The sequence below is a fragment of the Vollenhovia emeryi genome, unplaced genomic scaffold (genome assembly GCF_000949405.1).
Source record: "Vollenhovia emeryi isolate VEMERY1.0 unplaced genomic scaffold, V.emery_V1.0 DF939318.1, whole genome shotgun sequence".
In the NCBI taxonomy this organism is placed as follows: domain Eukaryota; kingdom Metazoa; phylum Arthropoda; class Insecta; order Hymenoptera; family Formicidae; genus Vollenhovia; species Vollenhovia emeryi.
In genome coordinates, this window is record NW_011967048.1 from 67,021 (window position 1) to 78,213 (window position 11,193).

General features: G+C 40.6%; 1 protein-coding gene across 1 annotated transcript; it reads right to left on the reverse strand.

The window, feature by feature from the left end:
- Positions 1 to 311: 311 nt before the first annotated feature.
- On the reverse strand, positions 312 to 6,951 carry LOC105558700 (cytochrome P450 18a1). Its single transcript, XM_012006529.1, has 5 exons — positions 6,063 to 6,951; positions 5,226 to 5,347; positions 4,473 to 4,908; positions 4,089 to 4,353; positions 312 to 3,279 (listed from the first exon to the last, which is right to left on the reverse strand). Exons 1-5 carry the CDS (start codon positions 6,427 to 6,429, stop codon positions 2,865 to 2,867), a joined length of 1,605 nt encoding a protein of 534 aa, XP_011861919.1. The 5' UTR covers positions 6,430 to 6,951; the 3' UTR covers positions 312 to 2,864.
- Between the last annotated feature and the right edge of the window lie 4,242 nt (positions 6,952 to 11,193).

The following is an 11,193-nucleotide window of genomic DNA, read 5'->3' on the forward strand; positions in this document are numbered from 1 at the left end:
AAAGTAGTGTATATGGATCCCCCCATCTTATGCGAATTGGTGAAGCCAGCAAAATTGAGAGAGAACGAGAATAAAGGTGCTCTCATGTTGCTGTGTTCACACGTAATGTTCTCCGGCGTAACGTCTTTGGTACGTGCCGTTGTCGAAGATACAAGAGGGCACTCTGGCCACGTGGTAATTGAGATCGGAGAAATTATTAAAACTGTCAAAACTGTCTATGTGTTAAAAGCCCCGCCGAAGACTATTTTACATAGGTCCATACGTGTCTATGTCCAAGGTGGTAGGGAAGAGTGAATTAAATCGGACGATTGTCTCAATTTAAAATCTTTATTTTAAAAAAGAAGAACGTCACATGTTCTTCGCTGTCGACGACGAGTGAACACAATGCGGCTTTCCGTAATCGATGCGTGCTATGGTAAGACTTAATTAACGCCCTATATCGGATACTTGAGCGAGGGAGCTTAGCACGCGCGGCGTCGATCCTGTGGAAGCAGTTCAGTCGTCGTGTACGCTCAAAAAGTGAGGTACACGTCTCGGATTCGAGCTCCTAGGCCGGTATTCATAGTCGGACCTTAATTCAAGATCGTCTTAAATGTTTCAGCAACGTTTTTACATAAATTCAATTCTTGAATATAAGATCTGACTACCGGCCCTAATCTCGGGATCGAGACCGAGAAGCATCGCCGCGCGGCCTCTCGCCGCCTTTTAGGATGCACAGCCTGGGATATCTTTGGGAAATCGGATTGCTCGACGTCACAATGATACGTCGACCGTACATCCCGAATCTCTTAGATTCACAGCCTCAGCCCGCGCTTGCACCCAAGCTCGTAGCGACGGACCGACATTGGTCCGATTGGTTTGACACGTGATTTTTCTTTCTTTTTTTTTCCATAATTTCCGAACGGTCGCCGCGCCGCGCCGTGTGGTCATCGCCGAATGGCGAGTGTCGCAATGGAATCTCACAACGGCGACTTTCACGAAAATCGCTCACGGGCCTGGCCCGTCTTGTCCGACCGATTCGTCTCTGGACTGACCGGTGCCCAGTGCGGTCGCACTGCTAGACGAACCGCTAGAAATATCAATGACACCGCGCTATTGGCGCGAGCAGTCTCAGGTGCAAGGGCAGTCTCGCATTTTCCTCGCATTCGTCGATCAACTATATCAAATACTTATTAATAATAGTGATGTTCATACAGCAAACACACGCTCTCCCTCTCTCTCATTCATTCATTGTCTTTCTCTCTATCTTAACAATGAAGTACTATTATTATCGTGAACGAAAGAGGAGCAACGGCCAAAGTGAACCGCTTTCCTCGTCCGCCCGCGGAGATCTACGACGAGTCGACGGCGTTCGGGATCGTGATCGGTGTCGTTGGATCGCTTTCGAAGTCATTAACGTGAGAAACCAAGAGCTCTCGAAAGACGACACTCGATGCGTGCCATGATTTGGTATAATACGGCAGAAAGTTATTCATCAAACGCGAAATCTTGGTTGCACTTGAAGCCATTAATGTCATTAAAGTGATATCTCCAACTTGTTACGCACGAAATCGCTGCACGAAACCGTCCAAGACACACCGAAATCCCGTCGATCTCGCCGAACTAGACTAAGCGCGAATAAATACGAGGCGAGGAGCAAGGGTGAACGGGAGCAAAGTAATATTTGCAAAGCAATAAATACTTATGAACGATTGAAAAATTGGAGTGGAAAAATGAGTTCGGAATGGCATGAGTAAGGAGGAGAAAGAGATATTATAAGGTAAGTTCCTTTTGTACTCTAACCGAAGAGGACTTCCGTATTCCTTCGACGTGAAATTTGCTGGTTTCACTTCGATCAAACAAGTTACCTCCGCAGTCGAAAACTACTTATCTATTATTATTACGGTCCTGGCGCCAGTAAAATGACTACTTCGAATTTTTTTACGGAATTATAACGGTATCACAATTAGCTGCTCGCGTGTGATATTCGCGTCACTACATGATTGACTATTCATTTTTTTTTTTCATTATCAAATTTCTTCTTGCTTGTGATTATTTAATCTCGTATGTGTATGCGCAGTAAAAAGAAGATACCCTTTTGATATGGCAAGATCATGAATTTTTTAAAATTGTAAAAAATTGTAAATTTTTAAATCGTAGATGTGCCATTAAGGATAAAAGTAGAAATTCTCTCCCGGATTCTATAGAAATTACGTGAACGATCATTTTCTGAAATCTGAGGCTCTATGTACAAGTCTTCTTCCTTAATGCCTGGACCTCAGTTTTACTACAATTCACATGTTCATAATTTTTATTCCCATCTATGCATCAGACTGTAAAAAGTGATTTGTAGAAATGAGTAAAATGACAAAAGTACAGGTCCAGGCGTTAATGAATAAGACTGTACTAGAACTAGTGTATTAGTGCGATTAGAACTTTAAATTTCAGAAAACGATCGTTGACGTAATTTCTAGAGAGAATCCGAGAGAGAATGCTTAGTTTGCAAACGCGTCACTTATTAATTTTTCGCAGATACAGATATTATAGATTTATTCTACCGGAAAATGAAAATTAATTTAATTAAAATTTTCATTTTTCAACGAAATAAATCTATAAGCTATTCAGCTTAGGACAGTGTCTCAAGACTTGCAGCAAATATTTGATTTCACGTGAAAGTTCGATAAATCGTGAACGTTCTACCGTTCTCCGAAAGGTAACGTACAATTAGATATTCTTACAGGTCTCCATCTCGGCTGATGCGCGCGTGCGTTAGCGTGGATGAACCCCCATGGCGTCAGCACACGATTTACGGTTTCTCTTCTCTTTGTTCACTTTTTCTGCGACAATAGGAACCGTGCCCGTGCTCTGGAGTCCGTTGAGGACACTTAATTACCATTTGGACGCAGTCTGACGTTGGCGTAGTCTCCCAGATCAAACTCGCCCTCTCTCAGTGCTAGGCGAACCTCAAAGCGCTCCGGCGTCATTGTGACACCGAAGTTGCCACGTAGACTGGGCAAAGTGGCGCCTTCGGGCAAGCTCAGGTTAAACGTGTGCATCAGCGAGCTGAAGAACATAAAGATTTCCATGCTTGCCAGTACTTCGCCGAGGCATACTCGTCTACCGACTCCGAATGGCATGAAGTTCTTCGGCTTCTGGAATTTACCCTCCGGGTTAATAAAACGGCTAGGTCGGAAGTCTTCCGGTTCGTCCCATCCATATGCCTCATTCATATGCACTGTGTAGAGTAGCGGTATCACGTGAGTACCAGCTGGTATCGTATAGCCACGGAAATTCACGTTCCTGCAACATTAATTAAGCAAACGTTTTTATTAAGATTCCAACTAACCATAGCGATTAATCGATTAATAAAATTAGTCGATCTTGGAGAGGATCAGGATGTGTTTTTGTTTTATGACTAATATAAGTACGTGCCATTTGATAAAGGTGCTTCGTTATCAGTAATTTTCTTAAAAAAAGGGGGGAAATATAATACATGTAAATTTCGCGAAAAGTTTAATTGCTGTGCTTGACGTTTGATAATCGCATATTTAAACGGTCACGGGATATTAATCCGTTGGTGAAGTCAAGCGCCGACTTGGCTTTTTACACGCACGCACGTGCGCTCGTCACGCTCTTTCTGGCCGCGTTCTTCGCGAAGAAGTGAAACCGCGCCCGCCCGCGCTGTTTCTAACGGCGACCACTGCTTTCATGTGTGATCATTCCTAACGAGTATTCTCAATATATCCGATCCACCTGTCCCGTTTCGAACAGGCTCTTTGTATAAGAAACGGTGTCATCGACCTCGGGCGCCTCGGTCCAAATGGCGGGGCGACCCAGTCGAAATGCAGACAGAGGGGCCGCCACCTTTTGCTTTCACTTTTGCTTTCCGAATATGATCGTGCGCAAGCACACACGGAAAGCCGAGGAGGAAGGTGAGGATTCGTTGTGAAATACGACCTTAGTCTGTGTGTACGTGAAAAGAAAAAGAGGAAAGGGCCCCCCCCCCCCCAAGGGACAAAAATGGATGGCGACAACCTATTTATCAAAGGATCGTACTATAAGTCGGGAATGTGGTGGAAACAGAAATAGAGAAATTCATTAAGGTTTACCGTGTAGTAGCGTGAGTAGTTCCAAGCGGTACGATATGTGATTTCCGAATAATCTCATGAATGGTGGCGTTGGTGATCGGAAGCGACTCGGAATCCTTCAGCGTGGGCAATCTGGATCGTCCGACGACCGCGTCCAATTCGTCCTGCACCGCCTTTGCAGCTTCTGGGTAGTGCAACATGAAAACTACGCACCACTCCAGCGTAGTTTTCACTGTTTCCATACCAGCGGAAAAGAGATCGCCCATAATTTGTTGCATTTGTCGATCTGCATAAAGAAACAAATACCAGCCGTTCAGACAAGAGCGTCCATATTAAGTATAAATTATGTAAAATAATTATATTTTGAAAAAATCGGTTGAAAAAGAAATTGACTTTTCCACTCACCAGCATCTTTTCCCTGGAAAAGTTCGTGTTCTCGATTCTCATTCTTGGCTTGCTGAATTCCGTGCAGATAGGTATCGACGATATCGCGAATGTTATTCTCGTCGAAATCCGCTCGGTGCTGGTTAATAATGTCTTGGAAGAACTTAACCATTTCCGATCGATTCTGCTCGATCTTACTTCGGGTGGTGTGGATCCACGGTAAATAGCGCAATGCCGGTATAGAATTGGCATAATTTAAGCTACCGAAGAGTATGAATCCTTCGTCAATAAGGTTCATCAGTCCCCTGAATCTCCAGTCGTCATGATCGAAGCGCACGCTCATTGTGAGCGAGCAGATAACGTTGCTGATGGACACAGCAAGAGCGGGTGAGATGTTTGTGGGCACCTTGTGTTGCGCCGCTCTCCTCAGCACTTGCAGGAATGTACGTACTTCGTCCTAGATCAAGATATGGTATTGTTTATTCCAGATGGAATTGGGGATTAAATTTTTCGACAATTAATTTTCTCACGCGATAAAAAATATTATCAATATGACATTCACAAAACTACTTTTATATATCGTATCTAAGCACAGAATATTGCAAATGAAAGAAAAGCACAAATTATATATCTCCTTCGTATTACATTGTTAAATTATGTATCACATTTTTAAGAAATCGCGCAAAGAGAGACGCTTCAATACGCCTTGTTAGTTTTGCAACGCTCGTTGTAAATCAACAGATTACGGATTGTTAATGCAAATTCGATACGCACCTGGATTCTCTGTTCCATTTCGTCTTTGTTGCTACCGCTTTTCGTCATGCCGAAGCGCCTGAGATTTTTGTGAAGGAACATTCTCTCACTTCGCCACAAGCTACCCTCCGTATTGACGATGCCTGCAACAGCAACGAGAACGATGCTGAGCCACGGAAACTGCGATAACTCTTTCATATGCAGCGCGTCATCTGCGGATTCGTTTTGTTTTCAAGGTAACGATCTGTTCGCGGACGATCGATTGCAACACCTCGAAGCACGCGTTTACCATTGACCGAGAAGCAACCGCGGAAATTCATAGTCGTGACCGATCGGAAATACGACGGTTCGGAAAATCGTACAACGATTACGGAAAAGAAGCCTTCACATCTGTCAAGTTTTCTTCCCGCTATCAGAATTTCGTTAGTTTCGCCAGTTTTATTTGGCAAACGCACACTGAGAAAAATATCCGATTAAATAAAATCGGATAGTTCAATTACATAATAACAAACGGATGTGTCCGAGGAAAAATATAATCGGTTTTTCGATCAAATTTCACCGGATGTATTCATAATTTAATCGGGAAACGTAATCGAAAAAATTAATCGTCGGAAACACTAGTTGGTTTATTCGATGAAAATTTCTCTCAGCGCAGAGATAAGTGTTCCGATATCAGTCAGTATTGAGAGTAATCCCGATGCACGGCACGTGCGCAGAACTGCCAATAAAACCCGATGAAACGTGGAGTCGCGCGAAAGACGAGCGGAGTCGGCGGAGTGCTTTAACCCGCCCCGGTGATACGGAGGAGAGTGTGCTAAAGAGTAGCGAGATAAAGCGTATTATTTGCCCGACACTTACCGTATCCATCGATGATGTTCATGAAGTCGGTGTGCGGTCTGCCAGAAAACTCTTTGAGGTTGAACGCCTCGCGTATGATGCTGGGATCGCTGATGACGACGGCCAGCTCGGAGCCCAGGCGGACGCTGAATACGCTACCGTACTTCTTAGCTAGCCTGTCGTAACATAGGTGCAAGTCGTCCTTGATAAACGGTATGTAGCCACAAATCGGCAGTCCCCATGGACCGGGCGGCAAGTGTCTTATCTTCCGTATTCGGTCAAATACGAGCTTTCCCACTAGGAGCGCAATGAGAAGCAAGTAAATTGCCGGGATACCGATGCTACCCATCGGGCGCAAGAGGTATTGTGCGACTTGATTCACCAACATCTTGTTTCGCGTGCGCGCGCGCGCGCGATCACGGATCTCCGATTGATCAAAGATCCGTGATATCGAAGCGCCCGTCTTGAAACGTCTGCCGTTGCGCGGTTATCACTGACTGGTTATAACCGTGCCAAGTCTTTATATTCGTACGTTTCTCTTAGTCTCTCGATACAAAAAGAGGCAGATCAGTCTGCTCGGATGTATCTGTTCAACTGTGTTTTTATATCAAATGCTGCCGCGACGAAGGGTGAACTATGAGGGTGTGACGCCTCAAAAAGAATAGCAGCCAATAAAGGCAGAGGAAGATATAAGAAGAATCAGAAGGGACCAACTTAGGCGAAAAGAAGGAGGAAGAGAAGAGAGAGGGAAAAAAGTCGGTCACCGCCGCAGCCGAATTCGCCGCCGCTCGTCACGTTGTGAACTGCGTGCAAGCAACGGAAAGCTTGAATATCAACTAAAATAATACTGGATGATTGTATCTTATATAGCTGTCATCAGTATGTCCCCCAGCAGTCCCTTGCCACAATGGAGGGGTGGCCGACAGAGAGTGGAACACCGTGGGAGGTGGGGTCGGCAAATCAAGTGGGGGGGATAGCTATTCGATCGGGATGTTTCGTTTGCGGGGGATGTGCACTCCGATGAATGTGAGGGCGTATCTTGGGCCTGAAGACTGGGGCCCCCGGTTGGCTGGAGACCCACGAGGTTGTCCTAGGATGTGGTGGGGGTATCGCAGGCCTTCTTTAATTCTCTTCTATGGTGGGAGATGCCGGGTGGGAGAGATACTGACGAGAGAATTAAAGAATATGAAGAGATAAGAAAATTCAATTGAGCGACGCTGTGACGTATCGCACCACGTATCGTCATCGATGCCGTCACTTGCGTTTGAAAAACATCAAGATAGATGAAGTGGTTTGTGGAGCTTTGCAAAAATTCATATTTGCTACTCATTTCTCATCTATTTATTATATGACTTATTGCATAAACCAACTTGTTGTCGGAGCTCACCTCGGTTCGAAAGCGGCTCTTGAATTTTCTAATGTCCGCATCTGATTTCTTACTCGACTAGAAATATAAGTAGAATTATTATACGGCCGATGTTTACGCCAGATACACATTTTGAAAAGCAGGAAGGAATATTATTGTCGCCGGCTGTTGATTGACAAAAGAGAAAACAATTATTAGACGACTTAAAGTGGACAAATTGTTTATTTAATTTCAAGAAAAAGAAGGAAAGTATATTAAGTAATTAGTCAAAAGTATAACACTTAAAAAACGTTGTTATTCATCTCTGGGATTAGATCATGAATCTTTTCCTCCAGCGTGAACTCGTGAAAAGTGAAAAATTTTATTAAACAATATTGAATTCGTCAATGAAATGTTTCACTTTTCACGAGTTCACGCTAGAGGAAAAGATTCATAATCGAATCGCTGGACATCGGTCGGAAAATTCGATGGTACGTCTAGCCGACACAATGGCCATAGTAGGACATGATGTGTCGGCTAGATGCATCGAAACGTCGGAATAATTTATCAAATAAAACATTTGGCCAGTTTAAGGTCGTCTAATAATTTTTCTCTTTTTTTATTTTGAAAAACATTGAGAAAAATCGTTTGCTTATTTAATGTTGGTCAGATTTAATGTTGCACTGAGAAAAAATATCCGATTAAATATAATCGGATAATCCAATTACATAATAACAAACGGATATATCCGATTAAATTGTATATCCGATGAAAAATGTGATCGGTTTTTCAATCAAATTTCATCGGTAACTGCATTTCATCGGATAAATTTCATCGGATGTATCCATAATTTAATCGGAAAACGTACACTGAGAGAAATCTTTGAAAATTTATTTGTAGCATAATGTTTATTTCTCTGAAATAAATCTATTATTTAAATACGGCAAAATAAAATTTAATTTTTCAATAAGTATTACTTGTTACAAAAAGTTTTGTTTCCTTGAAATGACTTATTTAATTGCAAATATCAAGTTTCTTTAAATTTTTGTAAATTATATATTTTTTAAATAAATTAAATGTACCTAAATAATTATAATTTCTTTTCACAATTTTGTTTTATTCCAATTAATTGCAATGGGACTATAATATTCATTCCAACCATAAATATTCTCGATCATGAATATTCATTCTCATTGTCAGTCAATGACACAGAAAAGTACACATTTGTCTGTATATTGAAAGGCACGCGCCACTTTGGTCTGATGAGTAAGATATTCTATTGCAAATTTGCTTATTATGTTCTCACTACATCGCTGCGCGTGTGTAAATGTATTGTATCTAAAACTTTCTAAACACTATGGTCTATTTTTATAATGGATTTAAGCACGCTTAACATATGATACTACACACTGCACACTTAATATGGCAAATCAGATGCAGAAGGACAACGAACTGTTGCCGCGTCCTTTATCACTTGTCTGCCATATTGCATGATGCAACGTGAATCAACTAAAAGTAGATTTTGATCCAACGAAATTGCCATTTGTTTGGCATCTGAGACATAAATTTAATCTCCGGAAATGTCATATATCTGTAAAGATTAATTTTATTGTAACTAAAAATAGTATTGCTATAAAAAAAATTAAATTTGCCACAAGTAAATTTATTTCCTGAGCAGGAATTAAATAAAATTTTTAAAATAAGCAATTAATTAGATATATTTTACAGAAGTGTATATTCCGTTATTATTGTCAAATTTCTTTATAACCAATAAATACCGAAGAAAATATTACAAGTAACATTTGTTTCTCAATATTTCGACTTTTTTCTCTCAGTGTAATCGAAAAAATTAACCACCGGACACACTGTTTAATTGGTTCATCCGATGAAAATTTTTTTCAGTGTGCATGTATTGAATGGAAACGCACTACTGATACATTACTGTTCGAAACTGATCTCTCTTTCTGTGTTTACTTCCCCCTCCTTCCCCTCCCATCCTTTCTTCCTCCCACCCTCTCACTCTCCCCCTCCCTTCCTCTCTCCCTCTCTTCCTTCCCCCTCTCTCTCACGTTGAATTAAGAATTATTTAACAACCTATTCGATCGAGATAGCAGCTATACATAAAAAAAATTAAATTCGCAAAGATAACTTGGAGTTGATTATTGCACAGCAATAAACAGATATTTTTATAAAATAGAGATACTTTGCGAACATTATTATTGCACAATGATAAAGATATTTTTATATTTCTACAAAATCTCTATTTGTTGGATAGATAAAATCGCAACCACGTCACGATACCTTATCGTATTTTTCTTATAAAAGTGAACCGAAATAAAGAACACTGTTATACTAGAAATAAAATAATATTTAGCTGTGTGTATATAATACATACATCTTCGTTTTAAATCACGTAACAACGGTGATTGTATTACCACATTCATTTTATAGACGAAGATAAAAGTAGCTCTCAAATGTTTATTAAAAGTTTTTTAATAAAATATTGCAAAATTAATAATTTAGTAAAAGCTAAAAGCTAAAAGAATGTTGTGCTCGTCATATCCACCAGATAAGCGCTCATGTTAATGTAACCGTTTTTTTCTCACTCGGAACAAGAGGAACATCTAGAGAACTCTACGGTTAGTTAGGTGCTTAAATACTTACAATTAGTTACAGGTTTGGCCATGGGGACCGCACTCTGATATTATGAATGATTATGTCGAAACCATGTGCTACACGATTTCACAGTATTGTCACATAGTTTTTTTCCTTCCTAACATTAAAGTGTAAGACTTTAATTAAGCTCACATAGAGTATTCTATCACGTTCCGTTCCTTGTGAGACAGGTTTAAAAAGTGCTAAAAACGGGGTTTTTTTAACTATTTGGCCTCATTTTTCTCCAAAACGTGACGTGATAGAGCATTTTGGGTTTCAGATTCGTAATTTACGGAAAAAATTTTTTATGACAAAGTCAGTGCTGACTAGTGTAATACGTTAGACCAAACTTTATTATATTTACCTTATTTACCGTAATCCATACTATTTAAAGTACTAAGTTTGGAGCACAAGTGAGGAATCGGTTCGCGATAAAACGCATACTGAACATTGATAGTAAATAAGTGACGAACGTTGTTACGAGCAATTTATCGCGATTGAAAATATATTACTCCGCGCGGATATGCTGACACGAATGTATTTTGACTGGCCAGCTTTTGCAGATTACACTTCGCAATGAATGCCTACGTGCCGCGCGAAGAAATAACGGGTTGTCTCATAATCCTTCGCTTGCATCATAATTCGTGAATTGTGCCGATCGGTGACTTTGCACTGACGTTACTTCCTCTTATCAAATGCTCGGGGTTATTTGGTCAGACGCGTCGCCCGTCGAGATTTCGGACAGTCATAATTGGCGACGGCCGTTACGTGTAAACCCAATTAATCGCAATCACGAATGCATTCATTCCGCGCACCAATATTCGTAAACTTAATGAAGCAGAATTACGCAAACGGTTTGTGGCAGGAAGAGCCCGCGAGCTTGTTTAAATGGCCAATAATTCGCATCACTAATGAAGTATTATTAAAAATATGTATTCATTGTATAGTTATGCCAACATTTCGTGCAGTAATTAACCATTATAATACTAATTAATGACCAAAGTTATATATACATTGATTTCATAATAGTATGATAAAAAGTTAAAGAATGAAATTATATTAAACTTGTAAAAGATTGTAACAAAGTATACTCTTCTTTTCCCAATTAATTACTTAATATACTATACAACTTATATACGTCATCTATAATTC